Genomic DNA, 27,868 nt, shown 5'->3' on the forward strand with positions numbered 1-27,868 from the left:
GGGGCTGGGGTGGCTCCCAAATTACATCCTCTCTGCCTGCCTGCCTGCCCTTGCTTTCTCCAATGCTCAGCTCCTCTACTGGCATTTTGGGCTGGAAGAGGAGACGCCAGAGATACTATGCCCCTGTCAGGCTTTGCCTAATCAGTCTGGCTGCTACTAAGCTGTGGGTTCCAGGACTCTTGGCAACTGCCGATCTGAGGTCTTTGGTGGAGAGGAATCGGGGACACCTAGACCCTGGTGCCCAGCTTGGCTCTCGCCCCCTACATACTAAGACTTCCAATCTCTATCTCTGGCCACTTTACTCTCTTCCCTGACTCCTGCTTCTCCCCTCCAACTCTCTTCCTAGCCAGGCCCAAGGTTCCCTGGTGTAAGTGGGGGCTGGTGGACAGCATATCAGTTTTTGAGGGCAGTGGTAGACCTATTCAGGGCCACCTGGCTCTGGGGGCCTGGAGATACAGACTAGAAAGCCTGAGGTCCAGCCCTCCCAAACAGCCTTTTCTGGGGCTGTCAGTACCCTAAGTCCCTTGAAGATGGTGTTTCTTTGAGTGATTTCCAGGGAGAGTCCCTCTAGCCCAGGAGGGTGGACACACTGCTGGCCAGGCTGCAGGTGACCCAGCTGCCCTCATGCTGGTCCTGCCTGAAGTTGCTTTCTCCTTTCCCAGTTTTCGTGTGCAGGGGTAGAGAGCTTGCCTTTGGAGTGGGATCCTGGAGTCTGGCCTGGGCTTCCCTCTGTCCCAATCAGGGTCTTGGTGTGCTTAGCTAAGCTGATTTCCCTTCCAGCCCTCCAGCCCTGATGCTCCTGATTCCTAATGCCCTAGGAGTCTTTAATTTAAAAAAACAACAGGGGACTTCCCTGGCGGTCCAGTGGTTAAGACTTTGCCTTCCAATGCAGGGGGTGTGGGTTCGATCCCTGGTGAGGGAGCTAAGATCCCACATGCCTTTCAGACAAAAAACCAAGACATAAAATGAAGCAATATTGTAATAAATTCAATGAAAGACTCTAAAAATGGTCCACATCAAAAGAATCTTAAAAAATAAAAAGAAAACAACAACAAACAAACAAAAAAACCCCAAAGGAGGGACAAATGTAAAAGATACAGGGAAGTACAAATAATAACAAACCATTGTACCTTTTGTCATATTTGCTTCAAGTCTTTTGCGCCAGGATTCTAGCACTTCAGAGTTCTAATGACCCTGGGTTCTAACACCCCAGCATTCTAAAACTGAGGAGCATATATGTCTTGTCTCTGTACTTATAACATTGGGAAGAGAAGGCAAGAAGAAAGACTTTGGACTGTCTATACTGGCTACGCAGTGGGTGGGTTTGTTGGGTTGAGAGGGTGGTTGTTAAGAAACAAAGCTTCCAGAGGGTCTAAAATCCTGGAATCCTGGAGTCCTGAGGTTGGAGTAGACCTCAGAGGTCATCCAGTCCAAAGCCTCAAGCCCTGTGCAGACTCTACTTGATTCTTCCTTGCTTTTGGCAGGCTCACTTTCTTCCAAGGCAGCCTCTTCCATTGCTGATTGGCTCCAAGTGTGAAAAAGTCCTTTTTTGTGTGTATCTTCAAACTCTGCTTCCTTGTAACTGCACTGTTGTTCTGCTCTTGGGGCCACACAAATCACACAGGCTCCCTCTGTTCCAGCATGGCTCTTCGGGTGTTTAAAGTTGGTACCTTAAGTCCTTGCAGATTGTAGCATTTGTTGCATCTCTCAGGTGCATCTTGGGTTTCCTCACTGCTTTGTCATGTTTGTCTGTGAGCTCATCTCAGCAGGAAGGAGTGTCCGGTGTAGTAGAGGCGAACTTACAGGGCAGTTCTAGACCCACTTCTTTGGGTTGGTTTTTCAGCCCCAGGTTTCTACACTGAGCAGGTAATTCTAGAATTCAGACCCCCATTATATTTGGTATAGGCTAGGCTTGTTAGAGATTCTGATTCTCCAGGCCAGTTCTATTGCTCGGGCCTTAGGCACAAAGCCCTGCTTTCTGAGCATCTTTGAACAGGAGCAGAGTTTTCCCTACCCTCTGGGCTTTTTAAATTGCTCAAGCCCAGCTCCTTAGCCTCTGACCCCATATGGATATTAAAACTCTGTAATCTAAACTATCAATCAAGTTTGCTTCATTCTCTTACTTCATAGATATTTATTGACTTTCTACTATGTGTATCTACTCTGCAAAGTGCTGGGGGCCTAGACCAAGCTCTTGCCCTTTACTGGGTGTGGGTGTGGGTGGGAGGTGGAGGCAGGGAAGAAACAATCTAAGTTCTGTGAAGATAATTAAAACAGAATGATGGGGCTTCCCTGGTGGCGCAGTGGTTGAGAGTCCGCCTGCCGATGCAGGGGACGCGGGTTCATGCCCCGGTCCGGGAGGATCCCACATGCCGCGGAGCGGCTGGGCCCATGAGCCATGGCCGCTGGGCCTGCGCGTCCGGAGCCTGTGCTCCGCGACGGGGGAGGCCATAACAGTGAGAGGCCCGCGTACCACAAAACAAAACAAAACAAAAAATACCAGAATGATGTTGTCACAAATATGATGTGGAGAGAAAAAAGAAAGGAATACATAATGTAGGACTCCATTCATATAAATTTCAAAACCATCTGTGATATTAGAAGTCAGGATAGTAGGTGAGGGAGTGATAACTGAAAGAGGGTTGATGGGGATGCTGGTAATTTGGGGTTCTTGAACAGAGTGTGTTTACTTTGTGAAAATTCATCAGACTGTACAAGGATATTCACTGCAGCCCTGATTGTAATGGCAAAAAGAGAACAATCTAACTGTCCACCCAAAGGACACCTGTATCATTTTGTAACATGGGGAAATATCTGTAGGATTAATTACTAAAACGTTCTGGGCATTTGTAATTTTGATAGATATTGCCAAATTTGGCCATGCATTTTTAACAAAGTTTTCATGTAACATACATACTGTGAAGTGCATACATCTTAAGCATATAGCACGACTAGTTTTACAAAGTGAACACACCTGTGTAACCACAGCCCAGCTCAGTATATAGAGTGTTTCCTGCATTCCAGAAGCTTCTCTTGTGCCTCCTCTCGTTGTTATTTCCCTCAAAGGACCACTCTTTCACTTTATCATCATTCGTTAGTTTTGCCTGTTTTGAACTATTTATGGTTGAAAATGTATCTTTGAAATTATTCCTATAGAATATAGATATGTCTGTATATTTGGAATTGGTAACCTGTTGGTGCAGAGGATTTCTCTTTGTGAGCTCAGCCTAATGTCTGGCTGGAATCCTGGCTCTGGACCTCTTTGTGTCCAGTGTTGAAGGTTCCAGGATCCTTTAATATTCTGACTCCAAGATTCTGTGGCGTCACCAGGGCCTGAATGGGGTGACAGAAAAGGAGAGCCTGGAAGTGCCCTGACACGTTCTGAAGGCAGACTGAGTGTCAGCACCCCGAACCCCTGATGTGAGTAGGGTGCAGGAGGGGGCTAAGAGTGGGAACTTGGCTTCCTGTGAATCTTAAATGTCATTATGAAGGGGGCTCCTGATTGGTCTAAATTTCCTCAATTTGCTTCCTCTTCAGCTAAATTATTCCTTTATGCCTATGGTCCTAGGTCTGGTTTTCTTCTTGTGTAATTTCCCCAGGGGACCTCAGAGAACTAGGGATAGAGGTGAGGGGAAGTGGGGAAGAGACAGCATCCAGGTGCTTGGAGAGGGATGCCTTAGTGTCTCTGCTTCTCTTTTTGAGTCGGTCTCTGCCACTGTTTATCTGTGAGGTTTGGCTAGCGCTTTCCTTTCCCTGGGCCTCAGTTTCTCTGGATGTGTAAAGAGGGTTGGACCAAATAGTCCCAGTGTACATTTTGTGGTCGCCCTCCCTGAGTCTCCTTGCTCTCCACTTCTGGGGGTGTGGACCTTTTTCTGGGTGTATCAGACTCCCTGTGGCTCAGTTTCTCTCTCCCAGCACCTCAGTCTTCCCAAATCTCTCCCTGCCTTGTCCCTGCCCCTGTCGGTCTGAATCTCAACCTCTGAGTGGAGTGAGTGTCTCTATCTGCCTTTGTGATCCCCTGACAATGGGAGGTAAAAATAGCCCAGGGGCCGTGCTGGTGGAGATAAAAGGGAATTTGCCTTTTGTGTCCTGTGGCCAGGCAGGGGGGGCTGTGACACGTGGAGATTGCTGACATAGCTCTCCTCCGCTGACCTTGACGGTGGCAATAAAAGGGGTAGCCCAGCTCCCAGCCCTCACCGTGGTGCTGAGGTGGGTGATCAGGGCTGGAGTTGGAGCCCAAGGGAGGGCAGACAGGCTGATGGGTGAGGGTGCCTATGGGCTGGCACAAGTCTCTCCATTTCTGTGGGAGAGGATACTCTGGTGTTAGAGAGAGAGAGAGAGAGAGAGAGAGAGAGAGAGAGTGTGTGTGTGTGTGTGTGTGTGTGTGTGTGTGTTGCCTCACCAGGGAGGCTGAAGTGGGGAGCCCCACGGAATCACCTACTATTAGGTCTTGTGGGTTTTTCGATCATGCCCCAGTTTGGGGCCCCTGGTCCCTCAGTTCCCCTGTCACTGCCATCTTCCAGTGCCTGCTGCCTTGGACTGCCTTGAACCTCTAAGATCTCATCCTCCACCTCTCAGTGCCACTACCATGATGGATGTGAGTGAACTTGGGGAGTCTGCCCGCTACCTCCGCCAGGGCTACCAGGAGCAGATGAAGGTGCACACTGTCCTGTGGGATGGTAAGTGAGGGCAGAGTGGGGCACAGCTACAGAGAAGCCCTTATGGACTCAGACCAGGAGTGGGGAGGGGGGCACTCAGCTCGGGTCTGAAGGAGCACTCTGGCCTGAAAGCTTTAGCCCTGAGGATAAAATCCCAGGGAGCCTGTGTACATCACTGTATGTCTGTGAGCAAGCCTCGGTTTGCTCCTCTGTAAAATGGGACAGTATCACCCACCTCCTGGAGCTGCCGTCTGTGGCTGGAGCCTGAAGCTTCTGAGATGAGAGTGATTGGTATGTGTGCAGGCTGCCTCCACATGTCCATAAAACCTGTGCTGGAGTTATTTTTAGTGCTTTCCATAGAGCCAAAGCCTCTGTTTATCAGGGACAGGAATAAAGGCTACTATTTATGACCCAGTTTGCTCATAGGACAATAATAACAATAGACAATGTGTATCAAGTGCTTATTGTGTGCCAGGCCCAGAGCAGATGACTTTCCATGCATCATCTCAACAACCTGGGGAGATGGAGACCAGGGCCAGGGCCAGCTTCGTGGGTGTGCAACCTCTGCAGCCACAGAGGGGCCTCATGCTCGATTTAACACTCTGTTATCACCATCTTGAAACTGTAAATAATTTCTTAACAAGAGGATCTGCATTTTAACACTGGGGCCTGCAAGTTATGGAGCTGGTCCTGACTAAGGCACTTGACTAGTAAGTGGCAGGACACCTGAGTCTGTGCCTTTAACTGCCATGAAATATGGGCTCCCTGTAGCTCTGGGGCCAGCTGACCAGGCAGGAAGGAGCATAAGACAGACTTACAAGACCTGGGTTTGAGTCTTCAGTGAAACGGGGGAGGCAGAACCCACTGAGAATTAAGTGCCTGATATTGAGGGCTGCTCCATATGGGAACTAAGGACATGCCCATAATGTTACCTTTGAGGGACAGGCCCATAGAGAATGAGGGATTTTCCTGAGGTCACAGGGCAAATACAACAGAAGCAGGAATCTGAATCCAAGTGTGTAATCCAGGGCTGTGAGGGACTGTAACCTCAGTCAGGGGATCCTTTGAGGAGATCTCTAGGGACCCTCCCAGCTCTGCCCTTCTGGGAGTCTGTGTCTGGAAGGATCTTTTCTGGGTACTCCTGCATCCTGACAGGGCCTCCTAGGAGGGGCACAGCTGTGTAGACACGATCTGGGAACCCCAGCCGGGTCCCCAACCCCTGGATGTGCGTCAGCCTTTCTCAAAACCCCCATGCTCTCCCCAAAACTCAGGGAAGAAGCGGGTCTGGGTACCTGATGAACAGGATGCTTACGTGGAGGCTGAGGTCAAATCCGAGGCTGCTGGGGGCAGAGTCAACGTGGAGACCAAAGACCAGAAGGTTTGGCTCCCCCTTTTCCCGGAATTAGCTCCTCTGCCTTCCCGGGTGTAGCTCCTGGCCAGTGTGCTCTGGTTGATGAAAGGGTGTCTGGGAGCGTACAGGAGTGAGAGGCTGAGGTCAGTTTGTTCCTGCCCACCTGTCACCCCACTATACGACCTTCCTGGCAGGTGCTGACGGTTCGTGAAGCTGAACTGCAGCCCATGAACCCGCCCCGCTTCGACTTGCTGGAGGACATGGCCATGATGACGCACCTCAACGAGGCAGCCGTACTGCACAACCTGCGCCAGCGTTACGCTCGCTGGATGATCTATGTGAGCTGTGGGCCGGGGAGGGGCCACGGGTGGGATGGGGCTGTGTGTGGTGGGGGCGGGGCCATAGTAGCAGGGGCGGGGCTAGGGCAAGAGGCACAGCTTGGTGGGGACAGAACGGGGGAAGGGGCGGGGCTGTGTGCAGTGGGGGAGCAGGGCTAGAGGCAGGGTAGGGTGATGTCATGGGCCTGTGGAGGCGGGGCCACTGGCTGGGGCGGGGCTAGAGGTAGGGCTGGAGGTTTGGCTACGACAGTGTAGGGGCGGAGCTGCAGCAGCACAGAGGCTGGGCAATGGGGCTGTGAAGGGGCCACGGGCTGTGGGCAGGAGTAAGGGCTAGGGCGGGGCTAGGGCGGCCACAAAGGGTGTGGCATCGCACCTTAAGCAGCTCCTTGGGGGATTTTGCAAGGGTCACAGTTTTGCGAGGGCTAGAGCCTGGGGATGGGAACTTGGCCTCCAACAACCTATCTATACACTCTCTCCTCAGACATACTCGGGCCTCTTCTGTGTCACCATCAACCCCTACAAATGGCTCCCGATCTATACAGCCTCTGTGGTAGCCGCTTACAAGGGAAAGCGCCGCTCGGAGGCCCCGCCCCACATATATGCGGTGGCAGATAACGCCTACAATGACATGCTGCGCAGTAAGGGCCGCCTTGACTCCTCTCCCCCACCCGAGGCCCCTCCCCCGGCTCCAGGACCCCCTTCCCTCCACTTGCACTGCCCTCCTTTTGATGCTGCTGGACACTCTAGCATATCCTTCTGTCTCTCTAAGTGGGAGCTGGCCTGAAGTCTGAAGGTCCCACCTGGTCCTTGCCGTTTCTGGCCCTGGGTGGTGGAGGGGCTTCCCCAGCGCCAAGGATACCCAAGGTGTTCCACCTGTGGCTGGTCCCTCACTTTGGCTAACTTGTCTATCTCCTCCCCTTTCTTCCAGACCGAGAGAACCAGTCCATGCTGATCACGTGAGTGTGGGGCTCTGGGGATGGGGTGGGAAATGCTGGCCATCTGGCAGGAAGAGAGTGGAACTAAAATCATATCCCAAGGTTGAATACAAAGTGCTTAGGGCAGGGGTTTTACCGCCTGGAGTCAGTGTCCCAGGTGAAACTAAATTAGAGCATTTTCTTTGCCCCCTATTCTGGGCAGATGTGTTATGGGTGGTGGGCAGGAAGGGGGTACCAGACTGATCACCAGCCCTGATACCCTCTGTCCCTAGGGCCTGGAATCTTCTCCCACCTTGATCTTTTGGGAGTTCTGATTCTTGCTCAAGGGGAGTGGGGAGACCCCTTTCCTCCTTCTTACCGTCTCCATATTTCTGAATCTTATTTCTAATCCTTTGTTTGCTTTCACTGGTAAGTGGTAGAATTCTTACATACCAAGTTTATATCCAGCCAAGCCAATATGGACATCGTTCGTGTGTGTGTGTGTGTGTGTGTGTGTGTGTGTGTGTGTGTGTGTGCAGCCTGCTGGTGAAGATCAAGACCTTTGAAACCAGAAAGACCTGTATTCAAGTTCTCACGGGTCCACTTCCTGCTGGTGTGCTTGGGCCTCTGAGTCTCATCAGAAAAGACAGAACAATCCTACTTACCTACCACACAGAGCTATAGGAGTCAGTGAGTTAATGTCTGTACCTGGCACACAGCAGAAACAGCTACATAACTTCTCTGAGCCGCATTTCCTTATCTATCAAAAGCGGATGATAATGGTGCCTGCCTTACAGGTTTCTGAGGCTTAAATGAGCCAATATAGGTAAAGCACTTGGCCCAGTGTCTGGCGGTAAGTTAGTGTTCAGTAAACAGTGGCATCATAATGTGTTTTCTCATCTCACTGGGATGGTCTATGTTCGCTTGTTTTGTAAACAATTCTGAGGGCTAATTTATCTCAGGAGTTTTGAGTTGGGGTGTGGGTCCTGAGTTGGGAGCTGGGTGTGGGGAGGGCAGAGGGGCCCTGCTTGAGGGGTAGGGCGTTGGGGGATGGGAGGAATTAGAGTAGTCAGATGGACATTGGTGACTCATGTTTGTGTCGTCCAAGGGGAGAGTCGGGGGCCGGTAAGACGGTTAACACCAAGCGGGTCATTCAGTACTTTGCCATCGTCGCTGCCCTGGGAGACGGGCTGGGCAAGAAGGCCGTAAGACTCGCCCACGCGGGCGCTGCTCCCTGCTGCTTCTGTTTTTCTTTTCTTTCTTCTCCTTTTTTTTTTCTTCTTTTTTTCTTTTTAAAAAGTTGACTCCCCAGAGCCTCCAGCCCTGCCTGAGCCTCCCACCCTGGTGGCAGACTCTGGCCTGAGCAAGGCTCGACCAGCGAGGCTGTGGCCATTCTCTGTCACATTGTATGACGTGGTCCCAGGCTTGCCTCACTGTTCCCATCTGGAACACAGCGGGTGGGACCACATTGCTATTCCTAAGCATTTTACGTATTTTTTCCCTTTCATCATGACCTTCATATTTTGAAAGAGTTTACCAGGTAGGCTGCTTTTACCAAGAAGTAATTGTTTTCTTAGTTTTCATGCACCAAAGATACAGTTACCTGCTGTTAATCAAACAAGCAGGTTCAGCCAGAGACAAGGGCACCTGGCATTCCCAACAGCCAAGGTTAAGGGGCAGTTTTGCACCCCATGATTTCTTTATGGTTTTTGAAATTTTCTGAAACAATGGGGGAACCAATTTTTTGTTTTGTTTTTGTTTTCGAGGTACAACTTTCATTCCTAGCGCCAGGGCCAGCTGTTCAGAGCTCTGTGTGTGCTCCCCTACCCCAAAATGGGTTGCCTTTTCTTTCCAGAAACCCAAGGCCTCCTCCTGCACAGCCCCTACTCCTGGTCCTGTTGAGCCTTGCATTTGTTCTGGGACATTTTTCTTTCTTCTTTCCATTTAAAGTTTTTTTCTTTTTGCCTCTTCCTATTTTCCCCGTTGATTTTCTTGTGTTTTCTTTTTATTTCAGTTTTGTTTTTTTGGTGTGGTGGTGGTTGTTTTGTTTTTGCTGTTGACTTTTTGGTACTCTTTCCTCCCTCCCCCCCACCCCATTTTCCCAACTCCCAAAGTGTCTCTGAGGATGCTACAGAAAGTCGGGTATTGGTCCAGGAACAGGAATGGAGGGCAGGGAGCTGGCAGGGATGCAGCTGGGAGGGGCGGGGGTAGGGGGCACCTGGGCAGAAAGGAGCCCTGCATTGTGGAGTTGGGGTTGGGGGGAGCTGTCAGGCAGGGGAGGTAGAGAGAAAGGCTGCCCCCCCGCAGGGGCCATGGGTGCTGGCGCTTAAGAGCCTTATCAACCTCCCTCCCCTCGGCCCCCAAATTGACCACATCTCCAAAGACAGCCCTGTTCAAAAGCCCTGGATATGAATGTGTGGGGTGGAGCTCGGGGGAGGGGCTCCTGCCGGTTCTCTCCTGCCTCTGTCTCCCCAGCAATACCTCAGGGGGATTTTTAAGTCTTAGGCTCCCTGGAGGTGAGTGAATAACCACAGTCCCCTGGCGTGGGACAGGTGGCATGGCACCTGTCACTCCAAAATCTATTCGTTCCTTTTTCTCCCTTTTTTCCCAGGCTGCTGGGATCCAGAGTAGGGAAGAGAAAGAAAGGGAAAAGGAGGGAAGACAAGGATGAGGCTAGGAGAGCAACGGGGGGAGGATCCCCTCCATTCAGTAAGTCCCTCTAGATGAGACATATGGGTGGCTTCGGGCATCGTGGAAAGCAGGATGCCTGGGCTCAGTGTCTGCTCTGCCCCTGACTTACTGTGCCATCTGGAGCAGATCACTTTCTTGCTCTGAGTCTTAGTTTCCTCATTTGCAAATTAGGGCTAATAATGTGCACCGACAGGGTGCACTATTTTGAATAATAGTCGGTGTACAACTGTACGATGAAAATGCACCTCATCACAGTACAGAGGAGTAGTGTGAAGATGGGAAGTCATAGAAGGAGGGGAGGGGTCAGGAGGTTTGGGCAGGAAGAGGTCTCTTCCAGCCTCAGAGCGTCAGGGAAGCCTTCCTAGAGGAAGGGGCATTTGAGCTGGGCTCTAAAGGGGAGTAGACTGTAGTCAGGAACCTCTAGGGCTTGGGGCAGGGTCGCTTCCTGGGGCATGGGAAATGAAATGATATGGAGGAGGCCAGAGACAGGGCTTGGGGGGGCTGTGAATAGGAGACCCCCAGACGCAGCCCCTGCCTCAAGCCCCTGACTAGGGCCATGTTTGCTCTACTTTCTAGCATTTCTCCTTCTAACAGTCCCTGGAGGGTCGGGCATGAGGGGTCGGGGTGGGGGGTGTACATTTGGGTGACTAACGTTCACTGTCCCGCTCGCCACCCACTGCCTGCTCCCGCCTGGTGACACCTCACAGCCTCTAACTTGTCTTCCTTCTCCTCCCGGCAGTTTCTGGCCGCGAAGACCAGGGTAGGTATGGGGCTGGTGTGAGTGGGGCAGGCAACAATTATGAGGTCCTGGGGACCCCTCCTCCCCTCCCCTTCCCAACCAGAGGTTGTCTGGGCTGGGCCGAGACCCCGGGACCACGGGCTGACAGAGCCCTTGGCCCGCCACCACCAGGGCACCCTCGAGGATCAAATCATTGAGGCTAACCCTGCCATGGAGGCTTTTGGCAATGCCAAGACCCTGCGGAACGACAACTCGTCCCGCTTCGTGAGTGCTGCAGTGGGAGAGCCGGGTGTGGGTGGAGCCCGGTCTGTCGTGGGGAGACACAAGGTGGTGGGAGCCTTGGACGAATAGGGCAGCGCTGGCTGGGCACCCAACTGAGGTTGCTTTTCTGCCCACAGGGCAAGTTCATCCGCATTCATTTTGGTCCCTCTGGGAAGCTGGCATCCGCGGATATTGACAGCTGTGAGTCTAGGAGAGGGTGGGGGAGGGTGAGGATGGGGAAACAGGCCCAGGCCTGAGTCTTTCCGCTCAGACAGACTGAGGTCTGTCATCAAGTCCTTGGGGCTCCCACCTGTCCCAGTCGCTTCTCTTCATCCCCTGGCTACAGCCCAGCTCAGGCCACCTCACCTCTCACCTGGAACATTCCCCCAGCCCCCATGTAGTCTTCCATTCTCCATTCTTCTGCTGGATCTCCTTTCAGCCAGAGTGATCTTTTCTTAGAGACTAATCTGACCACATTGCATTCCTGCTTAAAAACCTTTTCCAGATCCCATCGCCTTAAGATGGAGACCCAAATCTTTATTTGGCCAGTCAGGCTCCTTGTGACTGGGCCCTTCCCCTCACCCACCATCCCAGTCTTTTCTCTGGTGCTCGATAGGGCAGGCCTGTGCCCCTCCTGCCGTGGCCTCATCTCTACACCTCGAGTCCCCATTCTTCCTGGAAGCCTCCCCCAATGCCTCTCTGGGGTCATTGCCCACCTGACCCAGACCTGCTGCATAGACACCAGGTACCCAGGCTGCATGCATAGAGGGGCCCCCACGCTGACTGCTCCCCATCTTGGGGTGCATGGCCAGATGCTGATGGATAAGCATGGGCAGGTGGTGATAGGCGGGAACGTCATAATTCATGCCCCGACCGACCCATGCACAAACACACAGAGGCTCTGCTCGGTGGACACACTGACACACCAGCAGTGCTCTGGAGGAAAGGAGTGTGGTCTGTGGATGGTGGAATGAAAGCACAGATGAAAGAATAGACAAATCAAGACCCATACACAGACAGCTACATTAATACACCCACACACAGAGACACACAGACGTACAAACATATGCATTCCCACACCGTGACACATGTGCTGATGGAGAGACACCCTTCAGCACATGCTGGCATGTGTGCAGACACGGCACCTCTACACACACCCCGGCCCCTTGCTGACACCTCCTCCCTGCCCCTCAGCCATAGTGGGGTGACCCACTCGGGAAACTAGGCCAGCACCTCCCTTTTCCCCAGATCTCCTGGAGAAGTCAAGGGTGATCTTCCAGCTGCCTGGTGAGCGAGGCTACCACGTCTACTACCAGATCCTCTCGGGGAAGAAGCCAGAGCTGCAGGGTGAGGGCCAGCAGCAGATGGGGTTGGAATCAGAGCCCACAGGTCTGGGTGGCAGTTGGGCTGCCCAGCCCTGTTCCGGCCCCCGTCAGAGCAGGCCCTGGGCTACCTGTTCCCCCACTGTTCTGGGGTCTGTGACATCCCTTCTTTCCTGGAGACCCAGAGCCCCTTCTATCCACCCACCCCCTTCCTGGGACTTCCAGTTCTTGCTGAGCCCTCTCCTCCTCATGCTAGGAAATGGGCCCCTTAGCACCATTGCCCTGGCAAGGTTGTCTCTCCTGCTGTCCTGACACTAGAGGCCCCACCTAGCACCAGTGGGGAGCAATGGCTCTGTCTAGGCCCAGCTCCCCTCTCTTGCAAGCCACTCAAGGGCAGAATCTGGTCCTCGCTGGGCCACAGCACCCAGCACAGGGTCTGGGCCATAGGGGTGGCTTGCGGAATGGTCAAAAGATGAGTGAGATGTAGGGACCGAGGCTCATTTCTCAGAACTGTAAAGAAAGAGAAGCCATGGGTGTGGGAGTTGAGGAGACAAACTCAAGCTACAAAGTCTCGGGAGGGCCCTACACTCTCCTGCCGGGCTGGCTCCCAGGATCCACCACGCTGGGATGGGGAGACGGAGGAGAGCTGGGTGAACACAGCCGACCTGTCCTTCTCCGCCCCGTGTACCCCCAGACATGCTGCTTCTGTCTATGAACCCCTATGACTACCACTTCTGCAGCCAGGGCGTCATCACTGTGGACCACATGAATGACGGGGAGGAGCTCATGGCCACTGACGTATGTGTGTGGTGGGAGGGGAGGAAACCTGGGGGAGCAGGTCCAGTGCCCTTCACTCGGCTGAACCCTGGAGGAGCCCAGACTTCTCTGAGCCTTCCACACCCCACCCCCAGCATGCCATGGACATCCTGGGCTTCAGCGTGGATGAGAAGTGTGCCTGCTACAAGGTCGTGGGGGCCCTCCTGCACTTCGGCAACATGAAATTCAAGCAGAAGCAGCGGGACGAGCAGGCCGAGGCCGACGGCACCGAGAGTGAGGGGCCCTGACCCTGGCCTGACCTGGTCATCCTCTTGACCCTGATCCCAGCATCCAGTCCATGACCATTAACCCTAAGCCTTGTTCACAGCCTTTGACCTCAGTCTTAACCTGGCCCTGATTGTAAACCATGACTTCTCAATTCCAGACCCTCACCCTCCTGAGCTGTACAGTTTGCTGACCCTGAACTTAACCTCTTCCAACCTCCCTCTCATAACCCTAAGTGGAGGCCGGTGGAGCTCCCACGTACCCGTGTTCTTGGCCTCCTCCCCCTCATCTCACCCATGTGCCCTGCCAGGTGCTGACAAGGCTGCCTACCTGATGGGGGTCAGCAGTGGAGACCTCCTCAAAGGCCTTCTGCACCCCCGAGTGCGTGTGGGGAACGAGTATGTGACCAAGGGTCAGAGCGTGGAGCAGGTGAGCGGCTGGCAGGCGGGGCCCACCTGGGGACAGCTGGGGCAGGGTCCCCTCCTTGCCAGGTCCCAGAGCAGCCTCCCCGCGCCTCCAGGTGGTGTTTGCCGTGGGGGCTCTGGCCAAGGCCACCTATGACCGGCTGTTCCGGTGGCTGGTGTCACGGATCAACCAGACACTGGACACCAAGTTGCCCCGTCAGTTCTTCATCGGCGTCCTGGACATCGCCGGTTTTGAGATCTTTGAGGTGAGGGCAGGCCCACACCCCCAGGCTCTGTTCTCTCTGGGGTGGAGGACCATGGGGGTGGCGACAGGAGCCCTGGGTGTCTGCCTGGAGGTGGGGTGAGCTCCCGCACACCCCTGTTCTCTGTGGGTCTCCTTGTCCCCATCTACAAGGAGGTCTGCTGAGCCGGGCGCCTCCCACTATAGTTTAACAGCTTTGAACAGCTGTGTATCAACTTCACCAACGAGAAGCTGCAGCAGTTCTTCAACCAGCACATGTTTGTGCTCGAGCAGGAGGAGTACAAGCGGGAGGGCATCGACTGGGTCTTCATCGACTTCGGCCTGGACCTGCAGCCCTGCATTGACCTCATTGAGAAGGTGAGGCCCGGGGCCAGGTCACTGCAAGGAAGGGAAGGCATGGGAGCAGTGGGTGAGCAGAAATGAATGCGCACTTGTGTGTGAGCGAGCGTGTGCAAGCCTGCATGTGTGTGTGCATGTATGAGCGTGGCTGTGCACATGTGTGTGTAACGTGTGTATGAATGGAAATGTGTGCATGTGTGTGACTAGGTGTATTGGAGATTGAGTGTGATTGTGTGTTGGTGAGCAGTGTGTGTGTGTGAGCGTGCAACCCAGCACTGTTGCAGCCACAGTTTCTTTGGACCCTCAAAACTGTCCGGAACTACAGGGCAAGGTAGGATGCGTTTGTTTATTTGTCTATAAAACATTACATACATTTCCCTATTGTACAAAGACTAGAAAGAAAGAAAAATCAAAGAAAAATTGAAAAATCAGAAATAAAGGAGAAAAGACGTGTCCCCCAATCCTACCACAACCTGTTTCCTCCCAGTCCTTTATCCTGGGCATCTCTTTTTTCTTATGAACACAGACGCATTTCTCGTCCTACCTTTTCTCTGGGAGTGTATTTTGAGCATGGTGCTTTGTTGAAGAAGGCACAGTAGTTCACGCAGCAGATGATTTTCATGCATTTCTGTAATCTCCTACTAGTGGACATTTAGGTGGTTGACAGCTTTTGCTGTTATAACAGCAATGAAAGTATTCATTTCCCCATTTTGCAGGTTAGGAAATTGAGGCTTAGAGAGGTCTAAGGGCCCCATAGCTACTAAGTGAGGAAGCCAGAATTTGAACTCAACTGCCTTTTTTGACTGTACCACGTGTGAGAGTGTGAGACCACGGATGCCGGTTTGAGTTTGCGCACTTCTTATAAGTAAAGAGAACAACTCAGAGCTGCAAGTTGGGCAGAAGGGGCTTGGAAGCCAAACCACAAACTTTCTTTCTTAGAAGACAGGGCTCCTGGGTGCAGGTCAGTTCTTCGTCCCTCAGGGCAGATGGCTGAGGTTGGAGGGTCTGGGAAAGCTCCCAGAGGGAGGGGCTCCAGGAAGTGGGGATCCAGCCCAGCCTGGATGGGCTGGCTTGATGGAGGCCCTGTCCCCAGCCACTGGGCATCCTGTCCCTTCTGGAGGAGGAGTGTATGTTCCCCAAGGCCTCAGATGCCAGCTTCCAGGCCAAGCTCTATGACAACCACGCGGGGAAGTCGTCCAATTTCCAGCAGCCACGGCCTGACAAGAAGCGCAAATACCAGGCCCACTTTGAGGTGGTCCACTACGCGGGCGTGGTAGGTGCCTGTTGAAACCCCAGCTCTTGACCTCTCTCCTTCCTTCTCCGGGTTCCCCCACCTCAGTTCAGCCCCCGTCTGGTCTCTGGCAGGTGCCTTACAGCATCGTGGGCTGGCTGGAAAAAAACAAGGATCCACTGAATGAGACGGTGGTCCCCATCTTCCAAAAGTCGCAGAACAAGCTCTTGGCTACTCTCTACGAGAACTATGCTGGCTCCTGCTCTAGTGAGTACAGAGGGATGAGATTCTGTAGGGGACTCACAGGGGGATGTCCCTTGGAGTGACTGGTCCCATGTCTCTCCTAGCCGAGCCCCCCAAGTCTGGGGTGAAAGAGAAGCGTAGGAAGGCAGCATCATTCCAGACGGTGTCCCAGCTACACAAGGTGAGGCCCAGTCTAGGCCTCGTGCAGGCCCTCACCCTGCCGCCTCCACCCCGTCCCGGCTCCCTGCTCTGTCCCCTGCACCCTGGGCGGGCGGCCGTTAAGACTTGCAGTGATGTTTAATTCCTCTCCACGTGAACATCACAGCAAGTCTGTGCTGCTTCCCGTCCCCATGCTGCCTGGGCAGGGTTTGCGGGGGATGGGGCTGGAGCCACGGGGATTGGGTGGGGGAGTGAAGACTTTGGTGATGGTAACGGGGACCCAGTCAAACAGAAGAGGGCAAAGGGTCACAAGGAGCAGAGTGAAAGGGCAGCACTGCAGAGACACGCTTAGGCACCTACTGCGCAGTCCTTAAGGGGCTCATCCACTGCGGTTTCCAATTCTGCTTCTCTGCCCTCTTGTGCTTTCTCCCCTCTCCTCACCCCCAGGAGAACCTCAACAAGCTGATGACCAACCTGCGGGCCACACAGCCCCACTTTGTCCGTTGCATTGTCCCCAATGAGAACAAGACCCCAGGTAGTCACCCCAGGGTGGGTTGGTGGCATGGGGGCACATTGGAGGGAGGGGACAGGGCAGACTGGAAGCTGGGTCTTGCCCCCTCCGCAGGGCCTGCTCAGCCTCAAAGTGAGCCCTGTGCCTGAACTCCTCGTCTTTTCTGGGGCATGAAGTTGTGTCCATTGACCTCTAATCTTTTCCTTTAACCCCCACCATGTCCAGGGATCATGGATGCCTTCTTGGTGCTACACCAGCTGCGTTGCAATGGGGTTCTGGAGGGGATCCGGATCTGCCGACAAGGATTCCCCAATAGGCTGCTTTACGCTGACTTCCGGCAACGGTGGGTGTCTCCCTCCCCCAGCCCTGGCTCCTCCCCAGCTCCAGCCTGAGGGGGCGGAAGGGCACCGAGGAGGATGCAGGGGGACTGGGGAGGGGGCCAGAAGGTATCCCAGTGGGAGATGCTGATGGCTGAGACCTGGGGGTGGGCGGTGGGCTGGGGGAGAAGTGAACCAGGCTCAGGGTAAATACTGGAGGTGCAGCCAACAGGCCTTGCTACTGATGAATTGGATGTGGAATAAGAAAGAAAAAGAAAAGACAAGGGTGACTTCTGGTTATTTGGCCTGAGCAACTGGGGAGTTGGTGGTAGATTTACTGAGAAACCAAGATAGGATTTTTTAAATTTTGTGGGGAAGTAGGAGGAGAGTGGATTGAGCTCTACTTTGAACATGTCAACTTTGAAATGTCTCCAAGCAGGGAATTCCCTGGCCGTCCAGTGGTTCGGACTCCGCGCTCTCACTGCTGAGCGCCTGGGCGTTCGATCCTTAGTCGGGGAACTAAAATCCCACAAGCCACACAGCATGGCCGGAAAAAAAAGAAATGTCTCCAGCAGATAGGAAAGCTGAGGGGGAGATGGGATTTGTTAGTCTGGAGCTCAAGGGTCGGGGGGCAGGCAGAGCTGGAGGTAGATTTGGGAGTTGAATGAGGGTTCACAGGGACTAGACTTTATGTAATGGCTGTCACCAAGTGAGGGCTCAGTCCGTGCTGTTAGCCCCTCTGCCTTCCCTTTATAGGTTTGATTTTTGTCAGGCTGCAATCGTGCACAGTTCCCTCCCCCTTCAGAAGTAACTGGGGCCATCCACGCTGACCGTTATACTTGTGTGTCCATACAAATATTGTACACACGGGTGCACACGCACATGTTCTCTTTGTTTTTCCCTGTAACTCTATGTCTTGGAGATTTGTTCCTTATTAATAGACATAAGTCTGCATCATCATCCTTTTTTTTTTTAAATTAAGACTTTCTTTTTTTAGAGCAGTTTTAGGTTCATAGCAAAATTGAGGGGAAGGCACAGAGATTTCCCATAAGCCCCTGCCCCCACACGTGCACAGCCTCCCCCATCATCAGCATCTCCCGCCAGAGCGGGACATTTGTTACAGCTGATGAGCGCACACTGACACATCCTAATCACCCAGAGTCCATAGTTTCCATTACAGTTGGTGTAATGGAACTTGGTGGTGCACATTCTAGGGCTTTGGATAAAGGTAATGACACATGCAGCAGCCATTTTGTTACGGCAGTAAAATATCCCCTAATCCAGTGACCGGTGCTTTGTTCATCAGTCCCTTAGTGAGGGGCCCTTTTGTGTTTCTAGGGTTTTGCCTTCACAGTGTGGTCACGACAGCCTGACCCACACAGCCCTGTACACATGTGCAAGTGTGTCCCCTTTAAAAGTGGGTGTGCCAGAACCCTTGCTCTTGTTGATTAGAATTCTCTCCCAAATGTTCCTTCAGTTTGTGATATGCTGTAACACATCACCTTCTTTACTTTTTTTGGCCTCCTGAAAAAAATGATAAATTATTAAAAATCATAAACTAAAAAATTATAAAAGTGCTGTATGCCTTCTGTAAATGCTGCAGGCTCTTAAAGAACTGAACTCCTGAATGCACTTAAATGCTACCCAAGCTTTTAACGCCGAGGATGCCCAGTCCTCCAGTGTCACAAGGCCGTCCCCCGCCAGCCTGTTCAGGGGGTGCCCCTCTGGAGCCTCTGCTCCGGCCTCTGAGGGGCCAGCCTCTTCAATCGTCGGCTCCCTGCCCAGCACCCTCCTCTCCAGCCCTTCCCCGCTCCCCCAGGTACCGCATCCTGAACCCCAGTGCCATCCCGGATGACACCTTCATGGACAGCAGGAAGGCCACAGAGAAGCTGCTGGCCTCGCTGAACATCGACCACACCCAGTACCAGTTTGGCCATACCAAGGTCAGGGCACAAGGGAATTAGGGCGCTGGACCAGATGTGGGCAGTCACACTGCAGGGGTCACGCAGGCGACTGAGGGTTACACCTACCGCCCGCACCCCAGGTGTTCTTCAAGGCTGGGCTTCTAGGCGTCTTGGAGGAGCTTCGTGACCAGCGTCTGGCCAAGGTCCTGACACTGCTGCAGGCACGGAGCCGGGGCCGCCTCATGCGCCTCGAGTACCAGCGCCTGCTTGGAGGCAGGTGGGTGTCGGAAGGGGGTGGGGTGATGCGGGGGTACAGCCACTGTCCCCCAGCTCGCAAAACCCTCTGAACCCAGACTCTCTGAACCCTGTCACACCGTCCTGTGGGTCAGATTTCACCGTGTGGCTGCCTGCGTGCCTCCCAAGGGGCAAGGCTGTGGTTTGTGCCACGCAGCCCCCAGCTACCACTTCCTCACCTCGGAAGTTGGGGTAAGAGAACCTGCCTGTACTCCAGGCCATCCCAGAGTGTGGCCTGGAGTAGTAAGAAGGGCATCTAGTGTTTCCCAAGACTCTTAAGTGCCAAGCCCTGGGCAAGATACTTTATTTGAAGTTATCTCGGTTAAAGTACAGGACAGTTCTGAGAGGTAGGTGCCATGATCGTGTCTGTTCACTAGAGGGGGTGTCTGAGCAGAGGGAGCCTGTCTGCTGGCTTGTGGCGGGAGGTGGGAGGCTGGGATGTGAGCCCAGGCAGTCTGACCTTATATAAGAGCCCAGTGGCTTAACCGCCCCTGGTGTCTTCAGGACACTTGCAGGGGCCATTCAGGGCTCTTGAGCTCCCACCCCAGGGGCAGACCTGTGTGACCTTGGGCCTCACCCTGAAGTTTGCCTGTAAAGCAGAGGATTAGGACCTACTTGAGAGGCTGTTGGGAAGGTTAACGAGGTCCCACGCTGAAGTGCTCAGTGCAATGTCCGGCCCAGGGTAGGTGCTCAGGGAACAACGGGGCTGTCATTATGAAGGGGGGGCACTGAACCTGCTGGCCACCTGTGGCTGCCCCTCCCCAGGGATGCCCTGTTCACCATCCAGTGGAACATCCGCGCCTTCAACGCCGTCAAGAACTGGTCATGGATGAAGCTCTTTTTCAAGATGAAGCCACTACTACGCTCGGCGCAGGCTGAGGCGGAGCTGGCGGCCCTGCGGGCAGAGCTGCGGGGGCTGCGAAGGGCACTGGCCACCGCCGAGGCCAAGTGCCAGGAGCTGGAGGAGACGCACGTCAGCGTCACCCAGGAGAAGAATGACCTGGCCCTGCAGCTGCAGGCAGTGAGTAGGGGAGGAGCAGGGTTTCTTTCTGCGACTTGGTGCCCCCTGGCCCCCAGCCCCCTCAGAGAACCCCAGGCCGCTCCGAGGAAATACCATAACCAGATCCCCGGCCAGGGCGGACCTGGCGTGCTCTGGGTGCTCAGGCCTCACCCGGGTCTTTCTTCCTATTCCGGAGGCTCATGGGCTTGTGCCCGTGTGCAGCCTCCCACGTTCCCAACCTCCCCACCCAGTCTATGCATGTGTCCTAATGCTCCCACGCCTTGTGTCCCCGTGGCTTCCTGCAGAGCTACAGTGTAGCCCCAACTCTCCCCTCCTCTCCATCCCCGAGACAGCCGCATGCTCCCTTCTCTGGTTAAGGGCCATGGGAACCCAGGCAGCAGGTAACAGTAACAACCAGAGGGTAGAGATCAAGGGTCCGGATCCTCCCCAAGTCCACAGAGCCATTCCTTCCTTCAGCAAATACTTTGAGTGTCAGGCCCCATGGAAGCTCTGGATATACATTGGTGGGAGAACAGACAGGCCTGTGCTCACAAACTCACCTGCTAGAGCAGGAGACGTTATGCAGCCAGGTAGTGAGGAAACAGTGATGGCAGAGAACCTGAGCCCTCCGTGGCCGTGCAGGGCTCTCCCCCCACCTCAGCCCCGCGTGGGCAGAGCTGGCAGCTGGCTTCTCTGCTAGAGCCCTTGTTTGGGCCTTACTCTGGGTTGCCCCCAGCCTGTCTAACGTTCCCCTCTTGCTGCCCCGTCCATCCCTCTACCTGAGCCCTTATCCCACCACACTTGAACGCCTTCAGGGCCAAGAGCAGGTCTTCGGTATTCCTTGGTCCCGGAGCCCAACTAAGCGTGTGTCCAGCCTCTGCACAGACAAATGAACTTGCTTTCCGGGGCCTGGCCTGGTGTCCCTGAGCTGCCTTGACCCTGCCCCATTCCCCGTGTCCCCCTCCAGGAGCAGGAAAACCTGGCGGATGCCGAGGAGCGCTGCCACTTGCTCATCAAGTCCAAGGTGCAGCTGGAGGCGAAGGTGAAGGAGCTGAGCGAGCGGCTGGAGGACGAGGAGGAGGTGAATGCTGACCTGGCTGCCCGCCGGCGCAAGCTGGAAGATGAGTGCACAGAGCTCAAGAAGGACACTGATGACCTGGAGCTGACGCTGGCCAAGGCCGAGAAGGAGAAGCAAGCCACGGAGAGTAAGGTGTGGGCCGGGCCGGCTGTGGCCCTGGGCAGGTGTCTTCCTCTCTGTGGGCCTCAATTTCCTCATCTGTCAAATGCTGCTGTTAATAGCAGCACTTCCCTCATTAGGGCGGGTGAGGATTCAGCGTGTAACTAGCCTGTGCTGGCGCTCGCCACAGGGCCTCGCCCGCAGTAGGTACTCAGCAAATGCTAGTGATTGTCATCCACCAGCTCCATGTCCCCCGGGTGCCTTCCCTCACTGAACCCTCCCAAGAGCCCAGGTGGTTCAAAGACTCGGGGTATTGACTCCCTCATACAGGAGGGGAAAGTGGGCCTCAGCAGGGTAAGCCGCTTACTCGGGTTCTCACAGGTGCTCCCCGAGGAAGGCAGGACTAGGAAACAGCTGCTTAAACACCTGTGCATCCCCAAAATAGCTGGTGTCTGTTGATCTCTCACTCTGGGCCGGACACTGTGCACAGGGCTTTGTGAGCATTTGCTCATTAATCCCTCGAGGAGGGTGCTATAATCACCCCTTAAGGGTGAAGAAGTTGAGGCTCAGAATGAAGTGACTCGCCCGAGGTTCCCTGGCTCGAAGGGGACGGTTGCTGTGACATGGTGTGGCGGCTGCTCAGACCAGAGTGCGGGGGAGGCATCCTCGTGGTGACCTTGGCCCTGACACAGGTGAAGAACCTGATGGAGGAGATGGTGGCGCTGGAGGAGTCAGTGGCCCGGCTGACGAAGGAGAAGAAGGCCTTGCAGGAGGCCCACCAGCAGGCCCTGGGCGACCTGCAGGCTGAGGAGGACCGTGTGAGCGCACTGGCCAAGGCCAAGGCCCGCCTGGAGCAGCAGGTGGAAGACGTAAGTCAGGGCCACGGCAGCGGCTGTGTGCTGGGGCCAGGACAGCCGGGACGGTGCGGAGCCCACTCACCCCGTCCTGCCCACAGCTGGAGTGCTCCCTGGAGCAAGAGAAGAAGCTGCGCATGGACATGGAGCGGGCCAAACGCAAGCTCGAGGGTGACCTGAAACTGACGCAGGAGTCGGTGACGGATGCTGCCCAGGACAAGCAGCAGCTGGAGGAGAAGCTCCAGAAGTAGGTGTGGTGGGGGGGCCTCAGCCCCAACCTCCTGGCCACAGGGGGCTTCCTGAACCTGCACCCCACTTCTCACCCACCTGGACTCTAGTCGGTTCTGCATCACAGCAGAGGTTGAACCCTAGGGTGTAGGGGGTCACCAAGGGCCACGATCTAGGGCCGGGCCTTGAGAGGGAACACAGGGATGAGGTCACTTAGGGCTGCTCCGGGTGAGGTGCCTCAGTCAGCGAGTGTGCTGGGGGCGGGTACGGAGGGGCCCCAGGCAGGTGGATGGGAGTTAGGCCCTGGGCCGGCTCATGCCCACCCTGTGACCTCCAGAAAGGACTCCGAGCTGAGTCAGCTGAACCTTCGAGTGGAGGACGAGCAGCTCCTTGGGGCCCAGCTGCAGAAGAAGATCAAGGAGCTGCAGGTGTGCGGGGGATGGGGGTGGGCGGAAACCTGGGTCGGAGGCCCTCAGAGGTGACACTGCCGCCTGCGCATCCCCAGTCTCGGGCGGAGGCGCTGGAAGAGGAGCTGGAGGCCGAGCGGTCGGCCCGGGCCCGCGTGGAGAAGCAGCGGGCAGAAGCAGCCCGGGAGCTGGCGGAGCTGAGCGAGCGGCTGGAGGAGGTGGGCGGCGCGTCCACGGGGCAGCGCGAGGGCTGCCGGAAGCACGAGGCCGAGCTGGGGCGGCTGAGGCGGGAACTGGAGGAGGCGGCCCTGCGGCACGAGGCCACAGTGGCTGCGCTGCGGCGCAAGCAGGCGGAGAGCGCGGCCGAGCTGGGCGAGCAGGCGGACAGTCTGCAACGGGCGCGACAGAAGCTGGAAAAGGAGAAGAGCGAGCTCCGCATGGAGGTGGACGATCTGGGCGCCAGCGTGGAGACTCTGGCCCGCGGCAAGGTGTCTGCCTCCTTCCTGATCCCGACCTCTGACCCGACTCTAGCAGCCTATCCTGACTGAACCCCTTCTGACTCCAGCAGCTGACCCCTGACCACCCGCTGCCAATCTGGCTCCATACTAGTCCTGGCCCTACACCCGATCGGGACCCCTGACCCATTCACCTGACACCCAGCCTGAACCCCACACCAGTCCTGACCTCAGACTCTACCTCCTAAACTCTGTGCCCTGACTCCAGGGGATTTTTGACCCAGTATCCAATTCCAACTTCTCAGTCCTTGACCTCTGAATTCTGACCTCATACCTGTCCTGACTCTGTTCCTGTCCTTAATCCCAGCACCCAACCCTGACCCCTGACCTTTGTACCACCTAAGCTTGACAGCTGACCTCTGACCAGTGTCCCCGGCCGACTTCAGACTCTAGTATCCTAACCTCACCTTGACCCACCGGCCTTGGGACTAGTACAGCCCTCTCTCACTTCTGACACTCATCTCTTAAGCCATAGTCCAGCAATAGAATCTCCGACCCTGAACGTGGGGTTCTGTTCTCCCTTTGATTCCTGGGCACGTGTCTAGCCTGCTAGTTCCCGACTCCGGGTCCCCATCTCTGACTGGCAGCCCTAGATCCTGCCCTGTGAGTCACAAACCTTTTCTGATCCCTGACCCCGGATCCCAGGCCAGTGCAGAGAAGCTGTGCCGGGCCTATGAGGATCAGCTGAGCGAGGCCAAGATCAAGGTGGAGGAGCTGCAGCGGCAACTGGCGGATGCCAGCACCCAGCAGGGGCGGCTACAAGCTGAGAGTGGTGAGGCCGGGGGCTTGGCTGGGCCACAGGGGGGCTGGGTGCTGCCCCTCACCCACCTGACCTGCCGGCTCTCCCCTTGGCCTGCAGGGAAGCTGAGCCGACTGCTGGAGGAGAAGGAGTCTCTGATTAGCCAGCTGAGCCGTGGGAAGGCCTTGGCCACCCAGAGCCTGGAGGAACTGCGGCGGCAGCTGGAGGAGGAGAGCAAGGTGGGCCAGCCATTAGCTGCCACAGAGCAGGCGGCGTGGGCACAGGGCCACTGGCCCGGCCCGATGCTGAGGTCACTGGGCTCTCTGCAGGCCAAGAGCATGCTGGCCCATGCCGTGCAGGCTTCGCGGCATGACTGTGACCTCCTGCGGGAGCAGCACGAGGAGGAGGCCGAAGCCCAGGCCGAGCTGCAGCGGCTGCTGTCCAAGGCCAACGCCGAGGTGGCCCAGTGGAGGAGCAAGTACGAGGCAGATGCCATCCAGAGGACCGAGGAACTGGAGGAGGCCAAGTGAGTGCCTTGCGGGCCAGGCCGTCACCACACAGGGACGGCGCCTGCACCTCGAGCTGTCAGGGGTGAGGGGAGATGCAGGGCTCAGCTATGCATCCAGATCCTGTCTGCTCCCGTGGCCTAGAAAGAAGCTGGCACTGCGGCTGCAGGAGGCAGAGGCGGGGGTAGAGGCTGCTCATGCCAAGTGCTCGTCGCTGGAGAAGGCCAAGCTGCGGCTGCAGACAGAGTCGGAGGACGTGACCCTGGAGCTGGAGCGGGCGACCTCGGCGGCCGCGGCGCTGGACAAGAAGCAGCGGCACTTGGAGCGGGCGCTGGAGGAGCGGCGGCGGCAGGAGGAGGAGATGCAGCGGGAGCTGGAGGCGGCCCAGAGGGAGGCCCGCAGCCTGGGCACGGAGCTCTTCCGGCTGAGGCACAGCCACGAGGAGGCTCTCGAGGCCCTGGAGACGCTCAAGCGGGAGAACAAGAACCTGCAGGGTACGACCCACCCCAGGGTCAGAGCCGCTCTGGGGTCACTGGGAGTCCCTCAGGGTCACACAGGGTGATGCGGTTGGAGCATGAGCCGTGGGGTGGCCCCTCAGTGCCCTGTCCACTCTGCAGAGGAGATCAGTGACCTCACAGACCAGGTCAGCCTCAGCGGGAAGAGCATCCAGGAGCTGGAGAAAGCCAAGAAGGCACTGGAAGGGGAGAAGAGCGAGCTCCAGGCTGCGCTGGAGGAGGCCGAGGTCAGGGGCGGGGTGGACACTGACCCGCTGCTCCCTGGCCTCCCCTCTCAACACACACGGCCCCACCACCATACTATCTGCTCTGTATCCCCAGGGGGCCCTGGAGCTGGAGGAGACCAAGACTCTGCGGACCCAGCTGGAGCTTTCCCAGGTCAAGGCTGAGGTGGACCGGAAACTGGTGGAGAAAGACGAGGAGTGCACTGACCTGAGGTGCGGGGCCGGGCTGTCCCTCCTCCCCGGGCCGACAGCCTCTCCCATCCCAACCACCTGAGAGCAGAAGGGCAGGTGATGTTGGCTGAGCCCCACTGTGCGGGGGACTGGCACAGACACCTAATGCCCCCATACCCACGACCCTCTCAGGTGGGGACTATCGTCCACAGTTTGGAGGTGAACCTCGGAGAGGCCAGAGGACTTGCCCAAGGTTACACAGTGGGGGTAGAGCCAGAGTTCAGTCCCTGTCTGTCTGCTCTGGGGCCTCACTCTTGCCTGTGAAATTGCTCTGATGGGCAGCAGGCAGGCAGACACAAGGGGCTTGAAACCGGGGAGAGATCAGTCACTTATTCCCCAACTGGCTTCACGTCTCCAGTGTTCCCTGCGTGTCTGTAAGCAAGTCCCTCGCAGGCCACGACCCCTCCTTTCATCCCTCCTAACTACAGGCGCAACCACCAGCGGGCAGTGGAGTCCCTGCAGGCCTCCTTGGATGCAGAGACTCGGGCCCGCAACGAGGCGCTACGGCTCAAGAAGAAGATGGAGGGCGATCTCAACGACCTGGAGCTACAGCTGGGCCACGCCACCCGCCACGCCACGGAGGCACAGGCCACCACGCGGCTGCTGCAGGCCCAACTCAAGGACGAGCAGGCGGGGCGGGATGAGGAGCAGCGGCTGGCGGCCGAGCTCCACGAGCAGGCACAGGCCCTGGAGCGGCGGGCCGCCCTGCTGGCCGCGGAGCTGGAAGAGCTGCGGGCCGCCCTGGAGCAGGCCGAGCGCAGCCGGCGGCTGGCGGAGCAGGAGCTGCTGGAGGCCACCGAGCGCCTCAGCCTCCTGCATTCGCAGGTGAGGACGGGGGTCACAGGGATGCACGGGGCGGGGGCCTGAAGGCCGACTCTAAAGCCCTGCCCCCCCTCAGAACACAGGCCTCCTGAGCCAGAAGAAGAAGTTAGAGGTGGATTTGGCCCAGCTGAGCGGGGAGGCGGAGGAGGCTGCCCAGGAAAGGCGGGAAGCCGAGGAGAAGGCCAAGAAGGCCATCACCGACGTGAGGCTGGGGCGGGACCGTGGGGGCCCCGAGCAGAGCCCGAAGGGACTTTGACCCCCGACCACGCCACCTCCTCCCGCACAGGCAGCCATGATGGCAGAGGAGCTGCAAAAGGAGCAGGACACGAGCGCACACCTGGAACAGATGAAGAAGACTCTGGAGCAGACGGTGCGGGAGCTGCAGGCCCGGCTTGAGGAGGCAGAACAAGCCGCCCTCCGTGGCGGGAAGAAGCAGGTGCAGAAGCTGGAGGCCAAGGTGTGTGCGGCCCTCCCAGTCCCTTGCCCTGCAGGGTGGGCCACCCGAGGGCAGGCTGAGGGCACCAGGCCCACTGGCTGGCTGCTCGCAGGTGCGGGAGCTGGAGGCCGAGCTCGACGCAGAACAGAAGCAGCACGCCGAGGCCCTCAAGGGGGTGCGGAAACACGAGCGCCGGGTCAAGGAGCTCGCGTACCAGGTGGGTGACCAGGTCCACCTAGGGGGGCAGCCCTGGAGCTGGCCTGGTTCGGGAAAGACCTGAATCCCCTTTGCCTGCCCAGGCCGAGGAGGACAGGAAGAACCTGGCTCGCATGCAGGACCTGGTGGACAAGCTGCAGAGCAAGGTCAAGAACTACAAACGTCAGTGTGAAGAGGCGGTGAGTGCACGGGGGTCTGAGGATGCCTGTGGTCACCCAACTTCTACAGCTGGCCCCAGGCTCTGCAGCCAGGTGGGATGCCAGCAGCCGGTCAGGCCTGCTCCATCGCTGGGCCGTGGATTCCCCCGTGTTGGCTTAGTGTGTAGGTTGGGACAGTGACCCCACTGCCCAGTGAGAAGACACGTTTCTAACAGCTCCGGCAAGACGTGAGACCTAGCTCTGTCTCTGAAGGGACCGCATGCGCCTTCCCCTTCCGGCCAGGTCTGGCACACGGGCACCTCTGGAAGGAGTGGCTCCCCCCACCCCGCTTCCTGCTGTGGGTACTGGCAAGGGGGGAGGAGGGCCGCGGGCAGTGGTGGTGGAGCAGAGGTGAGGACCCGGAGAAGCCATCCCCTTCTGGGGGTGCTGACCCTTTCAGTGACCAAAGGGTGAGCGGGCCTGCCTGTGCCCCCAGGAGCAGCAGGCCAACACTAACTTGGCCAAGTATCGCAAGGCCCAGCACGAGCTGGATGACGCGGAGGAGCGGGCGGACATGGCGGAAACCCAGGCCAACAAGCTGCGGGCGCGGACCCGGGACGCCCTGGGCCCCAAGGTGAGGAGTGGTGTGGGGCACCCACCCTGCCCTCCGCGTGGGGGGCAGCTCACCCAGGCACCCCTCTCCCCTTAGCACAAGGAGTGACACCTGAGCCCTGGGCTCTGAAGAGGGACACCTGCTGTTTGCCCCACCCTGATCCTCTCCTCTCCATCCCTGCTGGAGCCTCGCCACCCCAGGCTCTGCTACACCCTGAATAAACGCCACGTCTGCAGCTCCTACCGGTTCCTTCTCGTTCTTTGGGGTTC

The 27,868-nt window shown here is 56.5% G+C and overlaps 1 protein-coding gene across 4 annotated transcripts; it reads left to right on the top strand.

The window, feature by feature from the left end:
* Positions 1 to 4,573: 4,573 nt before the first annotated feature.
* Positions 4,574 to 27,841, top strand: MYH7B (myosin heavy chain 7B). 4 transcript variants are annotated; one of them, XM_067707923.1, is made up of 41 exons: positions 4,574 to 4,679; positions 5,930 to 6,036; positions 6,204 to 6,347; positions 6,829 to 6,985; positions 7,276 to 7,303; positions 8,370 to 8,466; positions 8,884 to 8,886; positions 10,692 to 10,712; positions 10,863 to 10,955; positions 11,090 to 11,153; positions 12,201 to 12,299; positions 12,969 to 13,072; positions 13,186 to 13,324; positions 13,626 to 13,744; positions 13,836 to 13,985; positions 14,168 to 14,338; positions 15,414 to 15,593; positions 15,686 to 15,818; positions 15,899 to 15,975; positions 16,401 to 16,488; positions 16,690 to 16,807; positions 18,601 to 18,724; positions 18,826 to 18,962; positions 19,745 to 20,000; positions 20,947 to 21,189; positions 21,849 to 22,025; positions 22,112 to 22,257; positions 22,576 to 22,666; positions 22,744 to 23,133; positions 23,806 to 23,932; positions 24,020 to 24,138; positions 24,229 to 24,425; positions 24,550 to 24,899; positions 25,023 to 25,147; positions 25,242 to 25,357; positions 25,804 to 26,200; positions 26,274 to 26,399; positions 26,484 to 26,654; positions 26,746 to 26,850; positions 26,933 to 27,028; positions 27,483 to 27,841. In XM_067707923.1, exons 1-41 carry the CDS (start codon positions 4,589 to 4,591, stop codon positions 27,693 to 27,695), a joined length of 5,889 nt encoding a protein of 1,962 aa, XP_067564024.1. In that variant the 5' UTR covers positions 4,574 to 4,588; the 3' UTR covers positions 27,696 to 27,841. The 4 variants fall into 4 exon arrangements, with proteins under 4 accessions (XP_067564024.1, XP_067564021.1, XP_067564022.1 ...); XM_067707919.1 differs by lacking the exons at positions 4,574 to 4,679; positions 5,930 to 6,036; positions 6,204 to 6,347; ... (1 more) ...; positions 7,276 to 7,303; positions 8,370 to 8,466 and having other exon boundaries at positions 8,572 to 10,955; positions 27,483 to 27,620; positions 27,696 to 27,841; XM_067707920.1 differs by lacking the exons at positions 4,574 to 4,679; positions 5,930 to 6,036; positions 6,204 to 6,347; ... (1 more) ...; positions 7,276 to 7,303; positions 8,370 to 8,466 and having other exon boundaries at positions 8,571 to 10,955; positions 14,255 to 14,338.
* The last annotated feature ends 27 nt before the right edge of the window (positions 27,842 to 27,868 follow it).

Source organism: Pseudorca crassidens, chromosome 15 (assembly GCF_039906515.1).
Source record: "Pseudorca crassidens isolate mPseCra1 chromosome 15, mPseCra1.hap1, whole genome shotgun sequence".
NCBI classification, from domain to species: domain Eukaryota; kingdom Metazoa; phylum Chordata; class Mammalia; order Artiodactyla; family Delphinidae; genus Pseudorca; species Pseudorca crassidens.